The sequence below is a fragment of the Myotis nattereri genome (genome assembly GCF_964212035.1).
Source record: "Myotis nattereri genome assembly, chromosome: 1".
Classification (NCBI taxonomy): Eukaryota; Metazoa; Chordata; class Mammalia; order Chiroptera; family Vespertilionidae; genus Myotis; species Myotis nattereri.
In genome coordinates this window covers 125,903,202-125,930,685 of record NC_138075.1, presented here as the reverse complement: position 1 = coordinate 125,930,685, position 27,484 = coordinate 125,903,202, and the positions used below count along the sequence as shown (strand labels likewise).

The following is a 27,484-nucleotide window of genomic DNA, read 5'->3' as shown; positions in this document are numbered from 1 at the left end:
CTGCCACGGAGGCGGGAGAGGCTCCCGCCACTGCCACTGAGCTCGCCTTGTGGGAGCGCACTTATTACCAGGGAGCAGCTCCTGCGTTGAGTGTCTGCCCTCTGGTGGTCAGTGTGCGTCATAGCGACCGTTCGTTCTGCTGTTTGGTCAATTTGCATATTAGCCTTTTATTATATAGGATGGTGTCTTGGTAAGCAGAAGTTTATAATTTTATTTTATTTTATTTTTATTTTTATTATTTTATTTATTTTATTTTTTAAAATATATTTTATTGATTTTTTACAGAGAGGAAGGGAGAGAGATAGAGAGCCAGAAACATCGATGAGAGAGAAACATCGACCAGCTGCCTCCTGCACATCCCCCACCGGGGATGTGCCCGCAACCCAGGTACATGGCCCCGACCGGAATCGAACCCGGGACCCTCCAGTCCGCAGGCCGACGCTCCATCCACTGAGCCAAACCGGTCTCGGCAGAAGTTTATAATTTTAATATAGTCTGATTTGTCAATCTTTTTTTTTAAAAAAATATATTTTTGTTGATTTTAGAGAGGAAGGGAGAGTAAGAGAGAGAAACATCAATGATAAGGGAAAACCATTGATCGTCTGCCTCCTGTACTCCCCACACTGGGGATCAAGCCTATAACCCAGCATATGCCCTGACCAGGAATCCAACTGTGACTTCCTGGTTCATAGGTCGATGTTCAACCATTGAACCACACTGGCCGGGCATGTCAATCTTTTTTTTTTTTTTTTTTATATATATATTTTATTGATTTTTTACAGAGAGGAAGGGAGAGGGATAGAGAGTTAGAAACATCGATGAGAGAGAAACATCGACCAGCTGCCTCCTGCACACCCCCCACTGGGGATGTGCCCGCAACCAATGTACATGCCCCTGACCGGAATCGAACCTGGGATCCTTCAGTCCACAGGCTGGCGCTCTATCCACTGAGCCAAACCGGTTCTGGCAATGTCAATCTTTTTTTATGGTAGATGACTGCTTTTTGTTTTCTACTGAAGAAATTTTTGTCTGCTCAAAGATAGGAAGGTATCCTTTTGTGTTATCTTTTAGAAACTTTGTTGCTTTACTTTTCTCCTTTAGGCTTTATGTTAGTTTGCTAGGGCTGTCATAACGTACCACAGACTGGGTGGCTTATGCAACAGAAATTAGATTTGTTTTACAGTTTTGGAGGCTAGCATTCCAGGACCAAGGTGTTGGCTGGGTTTGGTTCTTCTAAGGTCTCTCTCCTTGGCTTGCAGATGGCTGCCTTCTTGCCTGATATTCCCTGGTCTTTCCTCTGTCCTGGTACCTGTTTCTGGTATTTCTCTGTGTCCAGGTTTTCTCTCCTTATAAGGACACATTGGATTAGGGCCCACCCTAAAGCCCCTTTTTAACTTAATCACCTCCTTGAAGAGCCTACTTCCAAATACTGTCAAATTCATACTGGGGATTGGGGCTTTAACTTATTAACTTGGGGGTAAGGGGAACAATTTAGCCAAAATTTATTCAGCTCTTCATCTATCTGGAATTCAATTTGTGGTGGTGTGATTTGGAGGTCAAAATTTAATGTTTTTCTTATGGATATTGTATTAACCAGTACTATTTATTGAAAAGACCATCTTTTCCTTTGTTCTGTGGTGTCATCTTCTTAATTCAAGTGACTGTATATATCTGAATCTGTTTCTATAGCTTCCCTCTTGTTGGGCTATATATTTTTTTATTCTCATGCCAATCACGCTTTTTAAATCTGTGTTTTTATAAAAAGTCTTTTTATTTTTTAATCCTCACTGGAGGATATTTTTTCCTCATTGTTTTTTAGAGACAATGTGAGGTGGGGGGGGGGGAGAAAGAGAGGGGAGAAGGGAGAGAGAGAGAGAGAGCGAGAGAGAGAGAGCGAGAGAGAGAGAGGAAAGAGAGAGAGAAAGATATGTCATAGATTGGTTGCCTCCTGCACGTGCCCCTACAGGGGCCGGGGATTGAACTGGCAACCGAGGTATGTGCCCTCGACTTGCTGTTGAACCCAAGACCCTTCAGTCTGTGGGTTGACACTATAACAGCCGTGGGCAAACTATGGCCCGCGGGCTGGATCCGGCCCGTTCAGCTGTTCTATTGAAATAAAAAAAAAAAGACCGTACCCTTTTATGTAATGATGTTTACTTTGAATTTATATTAGTTCACACAAACACTCCATCCATGCTTTTGTTCCGGCCCTCCGGTCCAGTTTAAGAACCCATTGTGGCCCTCGAGTCAAAAAGTTTGCCCACCCCTGCACTATAACCACTGAGCCAAACCAGCGAGGGCATTTATAACGTCTTGATACCACAGTGTACACCTCTAAGTTTGTTCTTCAAGATTGTCTTGGCATTTTGCCTTTGTATACTAGTATAAATTTGAAATCATTTAACCTGTTTACACACGTACATAGCCTGCTCTAGGAATTTGATTAGGATTGCATTAAATATATAGATCAATTTGGAGAGAATTGATATTTGCAATGTTGTGTTCTTGTGAATGGATTATGGTATATCCCTCTACTTACGTCTTTTTGTAATCCTTTCAATATTGTTTTATACATCTTTGAGTTGAGATCTTGCATAGCTTTTCTTTTTTTTTAAATATATTTTTATTGATTTTTAGAGAGGAAGGGAGCGGGAGAGAGATAGAAACATCAGTGATGATAGGGAATCATTGATCGGCTGCCTCCTGCATGTTCCACACTGGTGATCGAGCCCACAACCCAGGCATGTGCCCTGACTGGGAATCGAACAGTGACCTCCTGGCTCATAGGTCAATGCTCAGCCACTGAGCCACACCAGCCAGGCTTGCATATCTTTTCTGAAATTTATTCCCTGGTATCTGAGCCCGCAATCTGGGCATGTGCCCTTGACCGGAATCGAACCTGTGATCCTTCAGACCACAGGCCAACACTCTTTCCACTGAGCCAAACTGGCTAGGGCATGAGTGGCTTTTAATATATTAACAGAGTTTTGCATCCATTACAATAAATTTCAAACATTTTTATTACCCTAAAAAGAAATGCTTCGCCTCTTAGCTACCACCTTTCACCCATTCTCTCCCATTCCCAAGCCCTACACAATTAATGTACTTTTTGTTCCTATAAAATTGTCTATTCTGTACATTTCACATAAATGGAATAATATAATATGTGGTCCTTTGTGCCTTGCTTTTTTTTATATATATATTGATTTTTTACAGAGAGAAAGGGAGAGGGATAGAGAGTAAGAAATATTGATGAAAGAGAAACATCGATCAGCTGCCTCTTGCACACTCCCTACGGGGTATGTGCCCGCAACTAAGGTACAAGCCCTTGACCGGAATCGAACATGGGACCCTTGAGTCCACAGGCCGACACTACCCATTGAGCCAAACCAGTTAGGGCTGTGCCTTACTTTTTTAAAACACTTACAATGAAGTTTTGAAGGTTTATCATTGTTGTAGCATGTATCAGTACTAATTTTTTATATATTTTTTGCCAAATAATATTTTGTATCAACTTACATACCCATTTGTCAGTTGATAGACATTTAGGTTATTCTCATTTTTTGCTATTATAAATGATGCTATGTGCATTTATGTACAAGTTTGTTTTTTTTAAAATATATTTTATTGATTTTTTACAGAGAGGAAGGGAAAGGGATAGAGAGTTAGAAACATCAATGAGAGAGAAACATTGATCAGCTGCCTCCTGCACAGCCCCTACTAGGGATGTGCCCGCAACCAAGGTACATGCCCTTGACTGGAATCGAACCTGGGACCCTTCAGTCCTCAGGTCGACACTCTAGCCACTGAGCCAAACCGATGAGGGCTATGTATAAGTTTTTGTGTGAATATATGTTTTCTTTTTTGCATATATGTTTTCAATTCTTTTGGGTAGTGTATACCCAGAAGTAGAACTGCTAGATTTAGATTTACATTTAACTTTTGAAAGAACTACCAAATTGTTTTCCACAATGACTACACCAGTTCACATTCCCAGTAGCAGTTTGTGTTACAGTTTTTCCACATCTTTCCCAACACTTGTTATTATATGTCTTTTTTATTATAGCCAATGCCTGACTAAGAACTCTGTTTCTCTTACTTTTTCCTTTGGTTCTGAGTCAAATCTTGTCTTTTTATTCATTTTTATTATTATTATTTTTAAATACTTACCCAAAGATAGCAGTGGGAGGAAGAGGAAGAGAAAAGGAGGGAGGGAAGAAATAAGGGAGGGGGACAGAGAGAGAGAGGATGAGAGAGAGAGAGGGGGGCATCAATGTGAGAGGGAACATTGGTTGCTTTCTGTATGTGCCCAACTAGTGCCCGTGCCTGACCAGGATCAAAGCCGCAACCTAGGTATGTGGCCTGATCGGGAATTGAACCCAGAACCTTTTGTATACAGGACGATGTTCCAGCTAACTGAGCCACACTGGCCAGGTCAAATCTTGTCTTTTTGAATACCAGGTTATTTTATATTGAATATCAGTGATAGTATATCAAAAATTATACAGATAATTTTGATCTTTCTGCAGTGAGGATTTACTGTTGCTTCTCATAGGCAGCTGAGTTAGGGACATTTGAAATCTTAGATTACTTTAATCACGGATTGAGGTGTTTGGAGACTTGGCCTCACTTAAAATGGTTAGTTTGTGGTTTAGACTTGCTTATAAGGTAGTCATTGTGGGTTGGTATTAGTTTCCTCTTGTCACTCTAACAAATTACCACAAATTTAGTGGCATAAGGCAACACAGATTTATTCAACTATAGTTCTGGAGGTCAGAAGTGTAAAGCCAGTCTTATAGGGCTAAAATTAAAATACCAGCCAGTCTGTGTCCCGGAGAGAACCTGTTTCTTGCCTCTTCCACCTTCTGGAGACTTCCCACATTCCTTGGCTCATAGCTGTATCACTCCATCCTCTGCTTCTATCTTCACATCATCTTCTCTCCCAACTTTGATCCTTTTGCCTCCCTTTTATAAGGCCTCTTGGGACTATATTGAGCCCATCAATATAATCTCAGATATTTGCTCCAGCTCAAGATCCTTAATCACACCTGGAGAATTTGGGAATTACGGTAGACTGTGGAGAGGTCGTTATTTAACTTACCACAGGGTCCCATCCTGAAGTCTGTCTGAGCTTCATGGTTCATCCTACTCATCAGGTCCTGAACTCTCAATGTTGTCTTCTCAACTCCCAATTCTACTAAAATCTCTGCTTATTCTCTGTGTGTGTGTGTGTGTGTGTGTGTGTGTGTGTGTAAATGCCAAATCTGGACTTGCTTTTCTGATTATTTTGTTTCCTGTCACACATTCTCATTATTTTGATCACTCTCTAAGGCAGTGGTTCTCAACCTTCCTAATGCCGCGACCCTTTAATACAGTTCCTCATGTTGTGGTGACCCCCAATTTCATTGTTACAAATTGAACATAATTAAAGCATAGTGATTAATCACAAAAACAATATGTAATTATATGTGTTTTCCGATCGTCTTAGGCGACCCCTGTGAAAAGGTCATTCGACCCGCAAAGGGGTTGCGATCCACAGGTTGAGAACTGCTGCTCTAAGGCCTTCAGACATATCCTGTCTTTTGTTATATTTGTCCAGCTCTTTTTCTTGTTCTTAGCGAGAAGGTTGATCTGGCTCTTCCATTTAATTTACTTTTTATGAGACTGATGTGCTACCTACTGTACTAATGAGGCACCTTAATTTACTTTTAAAAAAAGCATTGAAGTAAGTGCATTTCGCTAAATCCTGTAGCATTGTATGTTTCATTGTCCTATTTTACATAGTTCTTGGTTGTTTTCTTTATTTTTAAAACATTTTATAGTCCCTGTTTGCTTTATTTGTTGTTAGATTTGAATTACAAGTGAAAATTTCTAATGAACACTTGGTATAAATTTCTCTTTAATGAATAAGTAGACTTTGGATAGCCTTAAGTGTAAAGTTCTGCCATTTGTTGCCCAAGCTAATGGGTTGTGATGTGTTAGCTGCTCTAGCTTTGTTTGTTATAGTAGTCAAATTTAAAGTTTAGTAAATCCAAATAAATTTAACATATCTGTGGAACTAGATTCTGTCTGTTTCTTAGATACCTACCCAGATAAAAGTTGTACTTCTTACTTACAGTGTTGCTTTCTTTCAGTATGAAGGCTTAGAATCATTAAAGGATTCCAGCTCCGAGGAGTCAACAGAAGCTCAAAATTTGGAGGTAAAAATACATAGTATAATTATAAAAGCTGGGGGAATAGCATCAATTTTAAATGAAATGTGTCTTCTCAAAACTATTTGAAAGGAAATATAAAAGAGCATCTCTTGATGTTAAACTTTTAAAAAAATTAAATATAGGAAATAGAATATTAGTAAGTAGCATAAAATATTTTAAATATTTGAACTGTTGTTGCAAACTTGTTTTGAATGAGGTGTTCAGTTCACTGAAATCTAGGGTTTTATAGGTGGTCTATATTCATCATTTCTGGGAAATGTATTAAACGTGACCTTTTTCTTTTTTTTACTTATTTTGCTCCGGAAAGAAAAATATAACATTGATTTTCATAAATTTAGGCATAGTTGGTAACAATAAATGTAAATTTTGGTATTACTTGCTTTTACTTCATCCCTAGTATATTAGGAGTGACTAGAATTAGACCAAAGATTTATGTTATAAGCAGTGGTGTGCTGGTAAATATTTAGCAACTGGATATCTGCAAAGCAGAAGCCCTTATTTGTAGCATTTCCTGACTTCTATTGTGTAAATACTCTGACCGTGACCAATTTCAAGATGTCAGCATGATGTCACTGTTGGTAGAGTTGGGAAGACATATGCATAGTTGGGTTTCCTGCCATGTATGACTTGGCTTAAATAGGAACGAAGGTATCATAATTTGTCCCTTGGCTAAACTCCAACAGATTGATTACCTTAGATAATGGGAGTGCCTTACTACTGTTTTGAAGTGGAAGTTTTATAAAAAGCTTACTAATATTAAAGTAGAAAAAATAGACTTCCTACCTGTGGTGTACATGTTCTGAACATGTACACCAGCTGGGTAGTTCTCAATCACTGATGTCTGTAAATCATTAGAAAGTGAGTGTTGAAATGAACAATCACTTGTTTAAAATGAATAAGTAAATGTCTAATTTTAGTAATTTAAGAAAATGTTTATTTTCAAGATTGTTAAATTGAATATAAACTAACATGATGCAACTTAAAAAATTTGATGGTTGACTCGGTAGATAAAATCAAAATGATGTGGTAATTTTGATTCAAGTAAGAGAATTCTTATAATGGAATAGTCAAATTTGAGGAAATATATATAAGTTTTTAACCACTATAATGTAGTATGTATTTGTTCTGCTTTTATTTGGGCCTACATTAAATTCTTTGAACTTTTGGTTTGTTTATTTTTTAACAAGTTTGTTGAAGAATCACAAATATCAGAGGTATGTTTATTATAGCATTTAATATCCAATTAGAATAATCCAAGACCTAATCATTTTAAATTTAAAAGGTCACTGAAAATATGTCTTAATTCAATGTAGATTATTATTATGAAACAATCTTGATTGGTTTTTAAATTTATTTTGCATTTTATTATGTTTTTAATTTTATTAAATTGGATTTATTCCTCATTTTTGCTTTTATAATGCTTTAGCGCAGAAGTCGGCAAACTAGACTCTGGGCTTCCCACCTGCTTTTCGTAAATAAAATTTTATTGGAACACAGGCATGCTCATTCATTTATGTGTTGCCTTTGCTGTCTCACTACATGGGCATAGTTGAGTATTTGGACAGAGACTACAGGGCCTGCAAACCTGAAATACTTACTCTCTGGCACTTTATACAAAATGTTTGCTGACCCCTGCTAGAATGGCTATTATTTCAATCTTATAAAAATGAACAAGTATATAAACTAAATTTATTTAACTTACAGTATATGTGTTTTATTATAATTATCTGATTTACCCTAACCAGAAATTCCTAGGTCTGTCTTATAAAGTTGGCTTCCTCTTTTAGGCAATCTGTGAAAAGCTGAACAGTTCCAAATCTGAATGTGAGGATGAAATAGACTTTCTAGAAAAGGAGTTAAAAGAAGAGAAATCTAAACATTCTGAACAAGATGAATTGGTAAGGCTTTTGTGTTTGAGGAGACTGTAGGTAGAAGAAAGTTATTGCATTAAAAGAATTATATCGTTTAAAGCAGCTATTTTCAACCTTTTTCATTTCATAGCACACATACACTAATTACTAACATTCTGTGGCACTCTAAAAAATACATTTTTTGCTTATCTGACAAAAAAAGGTATAATTTTGATTCATTCACATCGGATGGCTATTGTTGTGTTTGCTGTTGTCATTTTTATTTTGACATTCTAAAGGAAAAGAGGTCAGTATCCCTGGCTAAATAGCCAGGTATTGCATGTTTTAAAAATCCTTACAGCATACTGGTTGAAAAGCACTGATTTAAAGAATTGTAAACACTATAAAAAATTTAAAGAATACAGAAGGTTGTAGAGAGTAAAAATTTTCAGATCCACTAGTTCTTTCATTTGCTAGAGGTTACCATTATTTTGTTAAGTTTCTTACATATTCTTTTTTTTTTTAGGACGATTGTGACTTTTTAAAAATAATATTTTTATTGATTTCAGAGAGGCAGGGAAGTGGGGGAGAGAGATAGAAACATCAATGATGAGAGAGACTCATTGATCGGCTGCCTCCTGCACACCCCCTCCTGGGGATTAAGCCCACAACCCAGTCATGTGCCCTTGACCGGGATCAAACCTGGGACCCTTCAGTCTGCAGGCCAATGCTCTATTCACTGCTCTATCCTGGGCAAACCGGCTAGGGCTTTTGCATATTCTTATAGAAATTTTTGATATGCACTATGGAAGTAGCTCTCATAAATAGTTTAATTTGAATAATCACATACATAGTGGATTTTATCACTTAAAAAGTATGTTAACATTTTAACTTTATCTGTCACATATTTTAAAATCTTTCTTAAGGAAGATCTTGATGTGTATGAGATTATTAAGATACAATGTTAGTGGACTTTTCTGGAGCCTATTTAAACTTAAATGTCATAAAACATTAAAGATGAGATAAAACATTATTATGTAACTTTCACGTAAGATTCCTTTAAGCAAATGGCGGAGAAGATTTCTTAATTTGAGCCCTCAGCTTTTTGAGGAAAACTGGTTAGGTTAACAATATATCTAATGTGTATGGCATCTTGGAAACTGGAGGAGTTTAGTAAATGTTTGTTTATTGATTGATACTGTCTTTCCAGATGGTGGATATTTCGAAAAGGATACAGTCCTTAGAAGATGAATCAAAATCACTCAAATCACAAGTAGCTGAAGTAAGTTGCTTTAGTCTAATAGGTCTGATGCTTTTGAAAATAATTTTAATGTTCCTATTACTATTATGATTAAAAAATAAGATATAATATTATAATTTGAGATATAGGGGTCTTAGACATATACATTTTATACAAGGTACCTCAGAAAAGCTTATTTTTCTTATTGGACAAGTATTTATTGAGCTATTGCTATGTACTGGTCACTGTTGTAGGTGATAGGCACTTACATTAGTAGTTAAAATGGACAGAAAAGCTCTCATGGAACTTAAATTATGGTAAGTGAAGAACAGATAATAAAAAGCTAATTAAACTGCCCTGGCTGGTGAGGCTCAGTTGGTTGGACATCGTCCAGTGCACCAAAAGGTTGCCAGTTTGGTTCCTGGTCCAGGCATATGCCAGATTGCAGGCTTCATCCCCAGTCGGGTGTCTGCAGGGAGCAGCTGATCGATGTTTCTCACATCAATATTTCTCTCTTTCTTCCTCTCCTTCTAAATCAGTAAAAACATATTTTAAAAAGCTAATTAAACTTCTTAAACAGTACATAGAAGGTTATAAGAGGTTAAGTCAAGGTTTAAAGCCACATAGCTAGTTAGTGACTAGATCCATGACTAGATCCTGATTCTAAGCCAGAGTTTTTTCTCCTACACTATGCTGCCTCTTCTGTTAATATTGGCATGTTTTTTACTTTATTTCCATGTTTTAGGGAATATGGATAAAAAATAACTATTGTATTAAACTAATTGTTATAAACTTGATATGTTGTATTTTCTTAGGCCAAAACAACCTTCAAAATATTTCAAATGAATGAAGAACGACTTAAGATAGCTATAAAAGATGCTTTGAGTGAAAATTCCCAACTTCTGGAAAGCCAGAAACAGGTTTGTACTGTATAGGGACCCTTCAACTTGTATTTATATATCTTCTGGGTATACTGATGACTGACCCATGCAAGGGGCAAGAAAAGGCTTTTCCTGGAGAGCACAAGAGCAGGACAATCTCCCATATTTTGTATCTCTTGTGTAGGATACATTTTAATACAAGTAAGGTATAGTATGGGATATAAGGAGCGGTAAGACGTGACCAAATCTAACATATGTATATCTCAGAAACTTCATTTGATATAGCTATAGATTTATTATGTTAATTAGTTGAAGATGGTTAAGTGTCTGTTACTTTACATTACTACTCCTTTGAAAGTTCTTTGCAAACAGGAGCCCACCCTTCCTTTCCTACTCCTGTCCCTCCCTCTCTCCTTCATTCCATCCCTTTATTTTTCCTCCCTTCTTAGCAACACATTGCATTGCATAATATCTATTAACTAGAGGCCTGGTGCATGAATTCATGCACAGGTGGGGTCGCTCTGCCTGGCTGGCAATCAAGACAGTCTTGCCCAGGCCTGATTGGGGCCGGCCGGGGCAGGGCGGGGGAGCCGGGGAACCACGGAAGGTTGACCGGCAACAGGAGGTTAGCTGTGGGAGCACACTGACCCCCAGGGGCAGCTCCTGCATTGAGTGTCTGCCCCCTGGTGGTCAGTATGTTATCATAGCGACCAGTTTCCCAGTCGTTTGGTCAACCGCTTGTAATGGTCACTTAGGCTTTCATATATAGAGATGATACAGTTAAATATATAAAAAGTATGATAAGGTAATATGAGTTTTTCTTTTTTGTGTGGGGTTTGATTTTTTAGCTTTTACAAGAAGCTGAAGAATGGAAAGAACAAGTGAGTGAGCTTAATAAACAGAAAATAACATTTGAAGACTCCAGAGTACATGCAAAACAAGTTCTATGTGATAAAGAAAATCAGATCAAGGTAAATGGCCCTGCTGGTTTTAGTGACTGAGTCAGCTAGAATTCTATACTAATTCTGAACTTTGAAAATTTTTGTTTTTAGCAGTTTAAAAAAAATATATATATATACACACACACACACACACACACATACATATACACACATATATATATACACACTTTATTGATTTTAGAGAGGCAGGGAGAAAGATAGCAACACCAATGATGAGAAAGAATAATTGATTGGCTGCCTCCTGCAGGCCCCCCACTGGGGATCAAACTTGCAACCCAGGCATGTGCCCTGAGCGGAATTCAACCATGATCTTCTGGTTCATAGGTTGACTCTCAGCCACTGAGCTGCACCGGCCCAATAGTAGCAGTTTTTATTTTGACCATTTGGCAATTTGAGTATGTGTACTTTTTTGGCATACATTTCAATTTGTACCAGTATTGTCATCTTTGTTGTCAAATGCTTCTTTTTGGCAGCAAAGATTACAACAAATATATATCCTATATAATAAAGATGTAATATGCAAATGGTCGTTACATAACGACCGACCGATGACCGCGTAATGACCGGATCACGGATCAGCAGGAGGGTGGGTCAGCGAGCTACAGTTGGGCGGCGGGGAGCTACAGGAGGGGGCAGGGCAGCAAGCTATGTGGTGGGGAGGGGGATGGGGAGAGCTACAGGAGGGCGGGGCAGCAAGCTACCAGCTACAAGCTGGCGGCAGCAGAGAGCTACAGGAGGGGGCAGGGCAGCAAGCTATGAGTCGGGGCCGGGGGAGCTACAGGAGGGCGGCAGCGAGCTACTAGCACACGGATTCGTGTGCAGGGCTACTAGTATATATAATATCTCAATACCCTGTGCCCTTTTCCCTCTCCTTATTTTATCATAGGTTTTTTTGTTTTGTTTTGTTTTGTTTTTTTTAAAAATATATTTTATTGATTTTTTACAGAGAGGAAGGGAGAGAGATAGAGTTAGAAACATCGATGAGAGAGAAACATCGATCAGCTGCCTCCTGCACATCCCCCATCGGGGATGTGCCCGCAACCCAGGCACATGCCCTTGACCGGAATCGAACCCGGGACCTCTCAGTCCGCAGGCTGACGCTCTATCCACTGAGCCAAACCGGTTTCGGCAGTAGGTTTACATCAAAAAAGAAAAAGAATAATAATTTTACCTTTGTCTTTAGAATGCCATCTGTTTCTGTTGATAGGGTTAGAAAGAATTTTAGATATTGACAAATGAAGTTGTATGTATTGGCTGAATATCTTTGATACATTGATTACCTGGTATATGTACTTTCACAGAGATGAGTACTTTTAAAAATCTAAATGAAACTTGTCTCCCTCTCCTACCCCCTTTTCCTGCCTGCTCGTTTAAATCTTATGCTTTCAAGCTACAAAGAGATACTCAGGTGTGAGTATTAAGTAATAAGAAATAAAACTAACATTTTGTAATCTACTAGTGAAGTGCATGATATCATCTTGAAAGCTATACATTTATACTTTTTATGTTGCTACTAAGAGTGTTTTCAAAATTCCATCTTTACGAGTTGTATTCATAATTTGGCATATTGTTTTCCCCTCTTGCTCTTCCAAATTTGATCTACTAAAGGGCTTAGAATTCTTCCTAAACAAAACAAAATGAAAAAGAAAAAAGAACAAAACAAAAATGAGATGCTAATCTCAAACTCTACTAAAAATATAAGCCACGTTATTTGTGCTTGGAACTCTCAGGAATTTGAAAGGTGTAAATTATAGGGCAGAATGGGTTTTTAGGTGGGTCCTTTTACAGAAATAGATAGCACAGTCATTTTATTATTCATAGTGCTAGAAAACCTCCCTTCTTTCAAGAAAATGCAAAAAGTACTGTTGAAATGCTACAATTCAAATTCTCTCTAGTAATTTTTTTTTCTTTTTAATATATTTTTATTGATTTCAGAGAGGCAAGGAGAGAGAGATAGAAGCATCAATGATGAGAATCATTGATTGGTTGCCTCCTGCACACCCCCCTACTGGGGATCGAGCCCGAAACCCAGGCATATGCCCTAATTGTGAATTGAACCATGACTTCCTGGTTTATAGGTCGATGCCCAACCACAGTAATGACATGCTGTTTTGTCACTTTATAGTCATGTGATATATTTAGCAAATATGGACCATTATGAAGAATTGTATTTGTTTTTAAGGTTCAGAATTTAATAGTCAATAAATACTAGGTTTTTCAATACCAGCTGGAGAAAAAGAGCTCATGTACTATTATTTATGTGCATTGATTTTTAAACTATAAGTATACATTCAGAAATTGTAAATTATTAGCATGAAGCATCACCCTCTCTTTTTTTCCTCCCTTTGCTAAATGTCAAGTCTCTGACTGAACGCTTGCTAAAAATGCACGATTGGGCTGCTGTGCTTGGAGAAGACATAACAGATGATAACTTGGAATTGGAAATGAAGAGCGAGTCAGAAAATGGTGCACTCTCAGGTATTAAATCACATATCCTCTTGCTAAAATGATGACTAGCTCTTGTATTTCCCCATTTTCACCATGTTCTTTATACACTTGTCCTTTGCTCCACCTTTTCCATCTTTCTTTAATATTCTGTCCTTTTCTCACCATCCCTTATCGTTAACCTTCAGTTAGAATATTGCCTTTTCACTAAATCTTTCTCCAGCTCCTCAGACAGACTTATAGCCTCCTTACTCTCTGTTTTTTTTTATATGTTGTACATACTGTCATTACAGCCACATTGTTTCATAATCATTTCAATGCCTGTTTTCCCCTGCACTGTAAGCTAATCAAATGGTTGGGTAAGTAGTTTGAAAAATGAGTGTTATAAAAAAAAAAAAATGAGTGTTATATCTTCTATAATAATAAAAGCGTGATATGCTAATTAGATCATACAGCCAAACGGCCTTCTGGCCGTCCTTCCCGGACGAAGTGGGGCTGCGAGGGAAGCTGGTGTTGGCAGCCGAGGAAAGGAAGGTCTACTCTTGCACGAATTTTGTGCATCGGGCCTCTAGTAGATAAATACCTCAGGACACTCTTTTTTTCTTTATTTAGATAGTTTAGATGGTTTTAATACTTTAATCTTGGCCATCCCAAATTATTATTGGTATTGTTGCTTACAGTCTCTAAACTCAGGAAAAAGTTACGTTACCAGTTACTCACTGTATTCTCAACTAATTCCTTTGACTTAAAATTTTTTTTGTATTTTGACATAATAGTAGATTCATAGGAAGTTGCAAAGGAGTACAGAGAGGTCTTATGTATATCCAATCTAGTTTCCACTAATGATAATTTTTCTGACTTTTGTATCCTTTTCTTTTCTGTCTCTTTACCCCTGCATAATTAAAAAACTTATTAAGGAGAAGTTATGATTAAAAAATTTCTTGATCACAATGTGTTGAAGGAAAGTTATACTTCCAAAGTAAATACATACAGTTTTGTTTGTACTTTTTCTGTTCTGCTTTATTTTGTAAGAAATAAATGTTTCTAATGAGAAAACTCATGCTTGTTTAATGTTATTTTAATTTGAAGTATAATTCCAGTCATATTTTATATGGTGAAGGAACCTAAGAATAGTCCCGACTGTGGGACTGTAACTTTGTTCTTGGAGTTAATGATGAAGAATCTTGTTAATTGATATTATGGTACTATCAGTGCTTTTATTGTTTAACTTTCTACCAGCAAGTCCAAGGCCATTCCGCCTTATACCAAATTCATGATTGTAGCAAGAAGAGGGATTATGAGGCTCTAATTGAGTGAATTAATAAAATCATTTAGACCTCTCTTGTGACATTGCTTTTTATTGTTATGTTTTTGTTTTTTATAATAGATAATGAACCAAAAGGGGCTTTGAGGAAGCTGATTCATGCTGCTAAGGTTTGCATTACTACATAAATATAAAAAAAAAAAGAAAAGAAAATAGAACATGGATTAAACCCATATATCTTCAGTAACTATTTTTAAAGTCCATTTTATAGTTAACAGATAAGTGATCAGAATTTTCAGTAGTGATCAGAATTATCTTTATCAGTTGCTTTTTTCTTTTTTATAATAACTTTAGAAATTCATATTGTTAATTTTTAGAATTTATCATAACAAAAATTTTCAAAGTCTGCACATATTAAAAATGTTTATTCTATTTTCTTTAATTTCTCTTTGAGCATTTCTCTTCCTCTGGTCTCAATATATATTTTATTTTAATCCTCACCCAAGGATATTTTTCTCACTGATTTCCAGAGAAGGTGGAAGGGAGGGAGGAAGGGGAGAGAAAGAGAAAGAAACATCATGTGAGAGAGACACACTGATTGGTTGCCTCCCATACTCACCCCTACTGGGACTGGGGAACCTATAACTGAGGTACATGCCCCTGACCGGGAATTGAACCCGCAACCCTTCGGTCTGTGGGCTGACGCTCTAACCTCTGAGCATACTTGCCAGGGCCCCAATATTCTATTTTAAGAAGTAAATACTTAGTTTCATTTTCTTCTGGTTTATCCCTTTTTTTTTATTGTAAGAGTGGTATCCTGGTCTTTACCTTATTTGAGAAGTTTTGGTAATGTTTAAAGAGTACTTTAATCAAACTTATATATTGAAGCCCTGGCCAGGTAGCTAGATTGGTTAGAGCGTTGTTCCTATATGCCAAGGTTGTGGGTTCAATCCCTGTCAGAGCACATGAAAGAATCAACCAGTGAATGCATAAATAAGTGGAACAACAAATTGGCGTTTTTCTCTTCCCCTCTCTCTCCCCTCTCCCTTTCTTTCTCTAAAATCAATAAATAAAAATTAAAAAAACCTTATGTGTTGAAAATAAGTAAAATGAGAGTAGCCACAGTTTAAGCATTTATCCCTGATCTTCTCATTCCCTGTCCTGAAATTTACAACTATTGGTGACTTTGCTAACTTTCTAAGGTGGAAGCTGAATTGTTAGTATATTCTAGGCCAGTGGTTGGCAAACTGCAGCTCGCGAGCCACATGCAGCTCTTTGGCCCCTTGAGTGTGACTCTTCCACAAAATACCACGTGCAGGTGCACACGTACAGTGTGATTGAAACTTCATGGCCCTTGCACAGAAGTCGGTATTTTGTGGGAGAGCCACACTCAAGGGGGCAAAGAGCCGCATGTGGCTCACAAGCTGCAGTTTGCCGACCACTGTTCTAGGCAATAATTTCATCAGAGTGTTAAAAGAGCTTCAAAACGCTAGGATGGTATATTGAGATTAATGTTGCTTTTTTCCATTCTTTGAAGTTAAAGGCTTCTTTAAAAACCCTAGAAGGAGAAAGAAACCAAATATACACTCAATTAACTGAAGTAGATAAAACAAAGGAAGATCTTACAGGTAGGTAATCTACATACTTTTAATGTTTTTCTAAATAATTACATCTCGTTATAGAGAATAGTACCATGAATTGAACCAATTATGGGAAGGTGCAATTTGTTGCTTATTTTCTTTACTTTCGTTTCTTATTTGTAAAAAATTAGTCCTGAGTTATTTGTTGTTGGTAAAGCCTTGTCAGTTTCCTCCTTATTTATTTATTTATTTAATTAATTTATTTTTAAAAATATATATCTTTATTGATTTTAGAGAGGAAGGGAGAGGGAGAGAGAGATAGAAACATCAGTGATGAGAGAGAATCATTGATTGGCTGCCTCCTGCACACCCCCTACTGGGGATCAAGCTTGGGCATATGCCCTTGGCTGGAATCAAACCTGGGACCCTTCAGTCTGCAGACCGGCGCTCTATCCACTGAGCCAAACTGGCTAGGGCAGTTTCCTCTATATTTATATAAAATTAAAATAATGAAATTACTTAAAAAACCATTTAAAACCATTCTTACGTTTGAATTTCAGTATAATGTGTGTGGTATGGTTTGAGATATTAAAAAGTAGCAAATTAAAACTTTAAAAAAAAACATTTTAATTGCAAAATTGACCAGCAGTGGCATATTTTACACACCTGTTTATAGTAAATTTTAATGTACATGCATAGTATATTAGCACATGCAGGAATGCTCTTAGACATGTAGAATGGGAGGTTTTTTAATTGAAACATTTTTATTTATTTATTATTTTTATTTTTTTAAATATATTTTATTGATTTTAGAGAGGAAGGGAGAGGGAGAGAGAAACATTAATGATGAAAGAGAATCATTGATCGGCTGCCTCCTGCAAGCCCCCTAACAGGGATCAAGCCGGCAACCCAGGCATGTGCCCTTGGCTAGAATCGAACCGGAGACCCTTCAGTCCGCAGGCCAACACTCTATCCACTGAGCCAAACCAGCTAGGGCGAAACATTTTTATTTTTATTAAATAGTTGATATAAGTAACATACCATTATATTAAAAAAATTTTTTTTCCGCCCATCTGGCATGGCTCAGTGGACCTGAACCAGGAGGTCACAGTTCAATTCCTGGTCAGGACACATGCCCGGGTTGTGAGCTTGATCCAAGTGGAAGGCATTCAGGAGGCGGCTGATCAATAATTCTCTGTCATCATTGATGTTTCTATTTTTCCCTCTCCCTTTCTCTCTGAAATCAATTTAAAAAATAATTTCATCATAACAATTTGCATAAAAAAAGAATGGAAGGGCATACTCATGTCAACAATGGCTATCGTTGAATATGGAATTATGGAAAGATTTTTCTCTTTTTTTTTTTACTTATATGTATTTTCAAAAATTTCTACAATGAGTGAATTATATTTATAATAAAACATTTTTTGAAAAGGTTGAACCACCTAGTGGTTACTCTACCACTAATTGGGATACACCTCTCGCCCCCGAAATAAGCTTTAGAAAATAAAAGATGAAAAGGTTGAACTATCCAAAAGGTACAGATTACTAAAAAAATGATCAAAAGATCATAGACTCATTCACATAGTATTGATAGTTGGAATATTTTTATATTTTGAAAAGTAGTATTAACTTAAAGGTTTGCTATATGTAATGCATAGTACTAAAAACCATGGGAAAGTCTCTGGAGGAAAAGATAGGGAGCCTGCTTTCAAGGAAGCTGCATTTCAGTATACAGTATTAACAGACTCTCAGTGTGGAACTATTCAGTAAGTGCCAGAATACCAAGGAATTTACTCACCAGTTATCACATTCCTTAATGCAATGAATTGCTTGGCAAATCTTGTTTTCTAAAACTAGTATTTGGAAACTGTGTCTGCTTGTACCCACCTTCCAAATGTAACTTTCTTTTTTTAATGGATCATGAGAGATAAATTTCTACAATTGGTTTTCTCTGTTCATAACATGAAGGTTTTCTTCTAAACTGCTTTCCCTCTTTGATAATCATTTAAGATACAGAGGATTTGAAACAAATAAATAATTACAATAGAAGTACAAAGATATAATGAAGATTTAAGTATTGGTTTATTGTGTGTTTTTTTAAATAGGGATGATCCAATTTTAATAAAGTTAATATCCATCATTATTATCTGTTAAGTGACTGTTCCTGGCAATGGTTTAAAGCTTAAGTCAACAGGTGTAAATTTAAAAATACCTTACAGATTTTCTGTTGTTGTTGGAACGAATTTTGTTTATTAGTAATTAATTATTTTTGGTAATTTTTATCTGTATGAAATGTTAATATGCAACTCAAAACGTTTGATTTTGACTTTTAAATTTTTCCATAGAGTGTATTAAAAATATTCAGACTGAACAAGCATGCTTGCAGCCAGAAAATGAACATCTTGAAAATGAGAATCAAAAGCTTCAGCACAAACTTAAAGTAATGACTGAACTATATCAAGAAAATGAAATGACACTTCATAGGTAATAAAATATATGTTGATATCCTCATTGAGTGGCAAGTGAAATATTGCATATAAAGCAGCAGTTCTCAACTTGTGGGTTGTGACCCCTTTGGGTGTCGAACGACCCTTTCACAGGGGTCGCCTAAGACCATCGGAAAACACATATATAATTACATATTGTTTTTATGATTAATCACTATGTTTTAATTATGTTCAATTTGTAACAATGAGTTTGGGGGCCACCACAACATGAGGAACTGTATTAAAGGGTCGCGGCATTAGGAAGGTTGAGAACCACTGATGTAAAGTTTATGTGATTAGCCTAAGTTCTGTTTATGATTGGGTTATATTTCATCAATTCATTTTTTTTTTTAATTAATCCTCACTAGAGGATACATGTGTGTGCCCACAGCCAATAAGGAGGGAATATGCTAATTGACTGTCCACCTCAAAGATGGCGGCACCCACAGCCAATAAGGAGGGAAATATGCTAATTGACTGCCTTGCCCTCAAAGATGGTGGTGCCCACAGCCACAAGATGGTGGCACCCAGTCCCCTCAGCCCCCCAGCAGCCCAGGGCCGGCCCGAGGCTCAGGTAACCAGGGCCGGCTGAGGCTTGTGCTGATGGCAGTGGCAGCAGCAGAGGTGTGATGGGGCGTCGCCTTCCCCTGATCGCCGGGTCGCCTCCTGCCCCTGAGGGCTCCTGGACTATGAGTGGGGGCAGGCTGGGCTGAGGGGCCCCCCCCTCCAGTGCATGAATTTTAATGCACCGGGCCTCTAGTAATGTATTTTTTAATACATTTTTACTGATTTCAGAGAGAGGAAGGAAGAGGGAGAGAGAGATAGGAACATGAATGATGAGAGAGAATCATCAATCAGCTGCATGCCCCTTACCAGGGGATGGAGCCTGCAACTCAGGCGTGTGTCCTACCAGGAATCAAACCATGACTTCTGGTTCATGGATTGATGCTCAACCACTGAGCAACACTGGCCGGGCACCAGAGGATATTTTTTCATTGAGTTTTTAGGGAGAACGGAAGGGAGGGGGAAAGATACAGAGAGAGAAACATTGATGTGAGAGAGAGAGACATCAACTGGTTGCTAACCTCGTCCACCCTGACTGGGGCCAGGGAACGAGCCTGCAACTGAGGTACATGCCCTTGACTAGAATTTCACCTGTGACCATTCAGTCTGCAGGCTGACACTAATCACTGAGAAAACTGACTAGGGCTCATCAATTAATTTTTAAAGAAAGTTATTTGATTTTGAAATACTTTTTCTTAAAGGAAGAAAATGTGTAAATGATATTGGACTTTGCAGACTAGTTCACAAAAATCCTTTTAAACTTCTTACAGTTAATCAGCAAATTATTGCTAATTGAAGTTCCTAATACTGTAAGCTAGGTCAGGGAATCTGGGTGGACATGCTAGTAATTGCACTCTATCCGTTAATTCCATCTCTGATATATGTAAAACTGATTCCTTTCTCCTGTGTAAATTGCTCCTGTGAAATTGACCCTTGTCTCAATAAATGGCAGTGTTATTTGCTGAGTTGATCATGGCAGCTGATTAAGCCATCCTTGACTTCTCTCTCTCTTTTTTTGGTTTGTTTTGTTAATCCTCACTTGAGCATATTTTTTCCATTGATTTTTATTTTATTTTTATTTTTTAAAATATATTTTTTATTGATTTCAGAGAACGGGGGTGGGGGGGAGAGAAGAGAGAGAGAGAGAGAGAGAGAGAGAGAGAGAGAGAGAGAGAGATCAATGATGAGAAAGAATCATTGATCGGCTGCCTCCTGCACGCTCCACACTGGGTATTGAGTCTACAACCCAGGCGTGTGCCCTGCCCAAGAACGGAATCGGGAGCTCCCAGTTCATAGGTTGACACTCAACCACTGAGCCATGCTGACTGGACTCCATAGATTTTTAGAGAGAATAGGAGGGAGTGGGTGAGAGAGAGAGAGAGAAACAGTAACATTGATGTGTGAGAGACACATTGATTGGTTGTTTCCCGCATGTGCCCTGACTAGGGATCAGACCTGTAATTCAGGTATGTGCCCTTGACTAGGAATTGAGCTGTGATCTTTCAGTGCGAGGGTCAAGGTTCTAACCTCTTAACACACCAGCCAGGGTGACTTCTCTCTTTTATATCCCATATTTATTCTATCCTCAAATTCTGTCAACTTTCCTGTATCCTGAATCTGACTAGTACTTTTATTTTTTATTATTTATTTATTTATTTATTTATTTATTTATTTTTAAATTAAGTCTTTATTTTTCAGATTATTACAGTTGTTCCTCTTTTTTCCCCCCATAGCTCCCCTCCACCCAGTTCGCAGCCAACCCTCTGCCCTTACCGCCCCCACAACTGTCCTCATCCAACGGTGTACAATTTTTGTCCAGTCTCTTCCTGCATCCCCCATACCCCTTCCCCCCTCCGAGAATAGTCAGTCCATTCCCTTTCTATGCCCCTGATTCTATTATAATCACCAGTTTATTCTGTTCATCAGATTATTTATTCACTTGATTTTTAGATTCACTTGTTGATAAATGTGTATTTGTTGTTCATAATTTGTATCTGTACCTTTTTCTTCTTCTTCCTCTTGTTAAAGGATACCTTTCAGCATTTCATATAATACTGGTTTGGTGGTGATGAACTCCTTTAGCTTTTTCTTATCTGTGAAGCTCTTTATCTGGCCTTCAATTCTGAATGATAGCTTTGCAGGGTAAAGTAATTTTGGTTGTAGGTTCTTGGTATTCATCACTTTGAATATTTCTTGGCACTCCCTTCTGGCCTGCAAAGTTTCTGTTGAGAAATCAGCTGACAGTCGTATGGGTACTCCCTGGTAGGTAACTGACTGTCTTTCTCTTGCAGCTTTTAAGATTCTCTCTTTGTCTTTTGCTCTTGGCATTTTAATTATGATGTGTCTTGGTGTGGTCCTCTTTGGATTCCTTTTGTTTGGGGTTCTGTGCGCTTCCTGGACTTGTAAGTCTATTTCTTTCACCAGGTGGGGGAAGTTTTCTGTCATTATTTCTTCAAATAGGTTTTTAATATCTTGCTCTCTCTCTTCTTCTGACACCCCTATAATTCAGATGTTGGTATGCTTGAAGTTGTCCCAGAGGTTCCTTACATTATCTTCATATTTTTTTATTCTTTTTACTTTTTGCTTTTCTGGTTGGGTGTTTTTTGCTTCTTCGTATTTCAAATCTTTGACTTGATTCTTGAGATCCTCTAGACTGCTGTTGGATCTCTGTATATTCTTTATTTCAGTCAGTGTATGCTTAATTTCTAGTTGGTCCTTTTTCACAACCTCGAGGGTCTCACTAGACTTATTGAGGATCTCATTAAATTTATCGGTGGTCTCACTAGATTTCTTGAGTGTCTCACTAAGTTTATCGGCAGTTTCTAGAAAATTATTGAAAAACTTTAAAAGTGTGGTTTTGAACTCTATATCCAGTAGTTTGCTTTCCTCCATTTCTGTCATTTGTGACCTGTTTCTTTTCTCCGCATTTTTTATGCTTCCCTGTGTTGATAGAGTGGTTTTCTGTGCTAGGTGTCCTATGGGGCCCAGTGGCTCAGCCTCCCCAATTACCTGAGGTGGACACTGTTGCTGTACCCCCTTGTGGGCTTTGTGCACAGTCTTGTTGTAGTTAAGCCTTGATTTTTGTAGGTATCACTGGGAGGAATTGACCTCCAGGCCAATTGGCTGTGAGAATCAGCTGTTTCTGCAGTGGGAGAATTTCTGTGCTGGAGACACCCTTCTGGGGCAAGACTTGCTTCAATGGGGCTTTGGTGCTCAGTGAGTCTGCCCCCTGAGTGTGTCCCTTATGGATTTGAGGAGTTGTAATCTGGATGGTCCACTCTGACCACTGGGTATACTGGCTCTTGGATCGCTAAGGAGGTGCTAATTTAGCCTCTGCCTGACGCTACCCAGCAGGAGCTCAGCTGTGAAGGAATGCAAGCTGCTGTGGGGCCTTTGTCCAGCTGTAGTTGGTTAGGTAATTTTCAGATTGCAAAGGGCTAGGCCTTTCATATGCAAAAGCTGGCACACAGCTTGGGTGGGGCGGGGTCCCAGGGGGTCAACAGGGTGGAGCAGGCAGCTATGGCTGCTCCTCAGTCCTACCCTAGGAGGCCCTGCTTCTCAGTGTCCCAGTAAAATACAGAATTTTAATGAGTAATGTTTAAAATTTCAAAGAAAAAACTTCTGTAGATACTCAAAGTAAGAATGGGAAGCTAAATAGAATCCTAGCTGTATATGTGTTGTTCATATTGTGATTTCATTCATTAGTTTGAAATGCTTTGAATTCCCAAAATATTGTATATTTTATTCTTACATTTAAATTAATATATTCACTACTCAAATTCAATGAATTATGACACTAGTTGTTCTTTTTTAAAATTTTTTATTTATTTTTTATTGCTTAAAGTATTACAAAGAGTATTACATAGGTCTCCTTTTTTTTGTTTTCTCCCCTTGACATTCCCCTGGGCTCCCCTACCCCTCAGTGTCTTGTGTCCATTGGTTATGCTTATATGCATGCATATAAGTCCTTTGGTTGATCTCTTACCCCCTCTTCCCACCCCCCAACCCTTCCCAGCCTTCCCGCTGTAGTTTGACAGTCTGTTCGATGCTGCTCTGCCTCTGTATCTATTTTTGCTCATCAGTTTATAATGGTGTTTATTATCCATAAATGAGTGTGATCATGTGGTATTTTTCTTTCATTCACTGGCTTATTTCACTTAGCATAATGCTGTCCAGTTCCATCCATGCTGTTGCAAATGGTAAGAATTCCTTACAGCAGCATAGTATTCTATCGTGTAGATGTACCACAGTTTTCTAATCCATTCATCTGCTGATGGGCACTTAGACTGTTTCCAGATCTTAGCTGTGGTGAATTGTGCTGCTATGAACATAGGGGTGCATATATCCTTTTCTATTGGTGTTTCTGTTTTCTTGGGATATATTCCTAGCAGTGGGATCACTGGGTCAAATGGGAATTCCATTTTTAACTTTTTGAGGAAACTCCATACTGTCTTCCATAGTGGCTGCACCAGTCTGCATTCCCACCAGCAGTGCACGAGTGTTCCTTTTACTCCACATCCTCTCCAGCACTTGTTGTTTGTTGATTTGTTGATGATAGCCATTCTGACAGGTGTGAGATGGCACCTCATTGTTGTTTTGATTTGCATCTCTCGGATGATTAGTGACTTTGAGCATGTTTTCATATGTCTCTTGGCTTTCTGAATGTCCTCTTTTGAAAAGTGTCTATTTAGGTCCTTTGTCCAGTTTTTGATTGTATTGTTTATCTCCCTTTTGTTAGGTTGTATGAGTTCCCTGTAAATTTTGGAGATTAAACCCTTATTGGTGATTACATTGGCAAATATGTTCTCCCATGCAGTGGGCTTTCTTGTTGTTTTGTCGATGGTTTCTTTTGCTGTGCAGAAGCTTTTTATCTTGATGTAGTCCCATTTGTTTATTTTCTCTTTAGTTTCCAATGCCCTAGGAGCTGTATCGGTGAAGAAATTGCTTCGGCATATGTCTGAGATTTTGTTGCCTTTGGATTCCTCTAGTATTTTTATGGTTTCCCATCTTACATTTAAGTCCTTTATCCATTTTGAGTTTATTTTTGTGTATGGTGTAAGTTGGTGGTCTAGTTTCATTTTTTTGCATGTATTTATCCAATTTTCCCAACACTATTTATTGAAGGGACTGTCTTGACTCCATTGTATGTTCTTGTCTTCTTTGTCAAATATTAATTGAGCATATTCTTTCCGGTCGATTTCTGGGCTCTCTATTCTATTCCATTGATCTATATGTCTGTTCTTGTGCCAGTACCAGGCAGTTTTGAGAACAGGCTTTGTAATACAGCTTGATATCTGGTATTGAGATCCCACCTACTTTGTTCTTCTTTCTCAGGATCGTTGCACCTATTCGGGGTCGTTTTTTATTCCAGACGAATTTTTGGAGAGTTTGTTCTAGGTCTGTGAAATATGCCGTTGGTATTTTAATGCGGAAGTGCGTCAAATTTATAAATTGCTTTGGGTAGTATGGACATTTTAATGATGTTGATTCTACCAATCCAAGAACATGGTATGTTCTTCCATCTGTTTATGTCTTCATCTATCTCTTTTTCCAACGTCCTGTAGTTTTCTGAGTAGAGGTCTTTTACCTCTTTAGTTAAGTTTATTCCTAGGTATTTTAATTTTTTTGGTGAGATGGTAAATGGGATTTCTTTTTTAGTCTCTCTTTCTGTAAGTTCACTATAGGTGTATAGAAATGCCATAGATTTCTTGGCGTTAATTTTGTATCCTGCTACATTGCCAAATTCATTTATTAAGTCTAATAGTTTTTTGATGGAGTCTATAGGGTTTTTTATGTATAATATCATGTCATCTGCGAATAAGGGCAGTTTTACTTCTTCTTTTCCAATTTGGATGCCTTTTATTTCTTTTTCTTGTCTAATTGCAATGGCTAATACTTCCAGAACTACGTCGAATAGGAGTGGTGACAGTGGGCATCCCTGTCTTGTTCCTGTTCTTAGGGGAAATGGTTTTAGTTTTTGCCCATTGAGTATGATATTGGCTGTGGGTTTGTCATATATGGCTTTTATTATGTTGATGTATGATCTGTCTATTCCCACCTCTCTGAGAGTTTTTATCAGAAATGGGTGCTGGATTTTGTCAAATGCTTTTTCTGCATCAATTGATATGACTATGTGGTTTTTCTCTCTCAATTTGTTTATGTGATGTATCACGTTTATTGATTTGCGGATTTTATACCATCCTTGTATCCCTGGGATAAATCCTACTTGGTCATGGTGTATGATCTTTCTGATGTACTGCTGGATCCGATTTGCTAAGATTTTGTTGAGAATTTTGGCATCTATGTTCATGAGGGATATTGACATGTAATTCTCTTTCATTGTATTGTCTTTACCTGGTTTTGGTATGAGGGTGATGCTGGCTTCATAGAATGAGCTTGGAAGTGTTCCTTCCTCTTGGATTTTTTGTAGTAGTCTGAGGAGGATAGGCTTTAGTTCTTCCTTGAATGTTTGGTAAAACTCCCCCGTGAAGCCGTCTGGCCCCGGGCTTTTGTTTGCTGGAAGCTTTTTGATGACTGCTTCAATTTCTTCCATAGTTATTGGTCTATTGAGATTTTTAAATTCTTCCTGATTGAGTTTTGGAATGTTGTATTTTTCTTGGAATATGTCCATTTCCTCCAGGTTGTCTAGTTTGTTGGAGTAGAGTTGTCCATAGTATTTTTTAACAATCCTTTGTATTTCTGTGGGGTCTGTTGTTATTTCGCCTCTATCATTTCTGATTTTGTTTATTTGGGTCCTCTCTCTTTGCTTCTTGGTGAGTCTGGCTAGAGGTTTGTCAATCTTGTTTATCCTTTCAAAGAACCAGCTCTTTGTTTCATTGATTTTCTTTATTGTTCTTTTGGTCTCTATGTCATTTATTTCTGCTCTAATCTTTATTATCTCCTTCCTTCTGCTCACTCTGGGCTTTTCTTGTTGCTCTCTTTCTAATTCTTTGAGATGTAGATTTATATGATTTACTACCATTTTTTCTTGTTTTTTTGAGGGTGGCCTGTAGAGCTATAAACTTCCCTCTCAGGACTGCTTTCATTGTGTCCCATAGGTTTTGGATTGTTGTGTTTTCATTGTCATTAGTTTCCAGGATCTTTTTAATTTTTTCTTTGATCTCATTGGTAATGCAATCAATATTTAATAACGTGCTATTCAGCTTCCAAGTGTTTGAGTATTTGGGGTTGTTTTTATTGTAGTTTATTTCTAATATTATGCCATTGTCATCTGAGAAGATGCTTGGTATGATATCAATCTTCTTGAATTTGGGGAGACTTTGCTTGTTACCCAATATGTGGTCTATTTTTGAAAATGTCCCATGTGCATTTGAGAAGAACGTATATTCCGTGGCTTTGGGATGAAATGTTCTAAAGATGTCAATTAAGTCCATCTGATCTAGTGAGTCATTTAGGATTGCTGTTTCTTTGCTGATTTTTTGTCTAGAGGATTTATCCAGTGATGTCAGTGGTGTATTAAAGTCCCCTACTATGATTGTATTGTTGTCAATCTCTTCTAGGAGTTTTTTTTATGTATTTGGGTGCTCCTGCATTGGGTGCATATATGTTTATCAGGGTTATATCCTCTTGTTGTATCAATCCCGACACTAGTTGTTCTTCAGAGGAGAATATGAACAGTTGATAGTACTAATAAAATGTTAATGTAAAAATTTTGCCTGTATACAGTGTAATTGAGTCATTTTCTAAATCTTGGATTGATGTTTTTTACTACTGATACATTACATTGCTACCACTTTTCAAAAATATAGTATTGAAGAGAAGTGAAATAGCATAGAAGCTTGATGTGTTGCTTTAATATGTGAAAATGTGATTGTTTTTTGGTTATATTGTTGTGTTTCCTTTCACATTGTAATTTTTTCATTATTAATAAGCCCACCCAAATTCAAGGGGAAGGTTCACAGACTACCTCTCAGTGGGAGGGGTGTCAAAGAATTTCTGGCCATTTTTAATCTGCATCCTGTAAAAGCATATAT

General features: G+C 37.6%; 1 protein-coding gene across 1 annotated transcript in view; it reads left to right on the top strand.

The window, feature by feature from the left end:
• MIA2 (MIA SH3 domain ER export factor 2) overlaps positions 1-27,484 on the top strand; it is a 120,762-nt gene that overhangs the window by 50,581 nt on the left and 42,697 nt on the right. Inside the window, 10 exon segments of the mRNA XM_081096407.1 lie at positions 6,135-6,200; positions 7,403-7,429; positions 8,003-8,113; positions 9,276-9,347; positions 10,121-10,225; positions 11,035-11,157; positions 13,509-13,626; positions 14,981-15,027; positions 16,395-16,485; positions 18,786-18,924. Of these exon segments, the coding sequence (XP_080952533.1) occupies positions 6,135-6,200; positions 7,403-7,429; positions 8,003-8,113; positions 9,276-9,347; positions 10,121-10,225; positions 11,035-11,157; positions 13,509-13,626; positions 14,981-15,027; positions 16,395-16,485; positions 18,786-18,924 (899 nt within the window).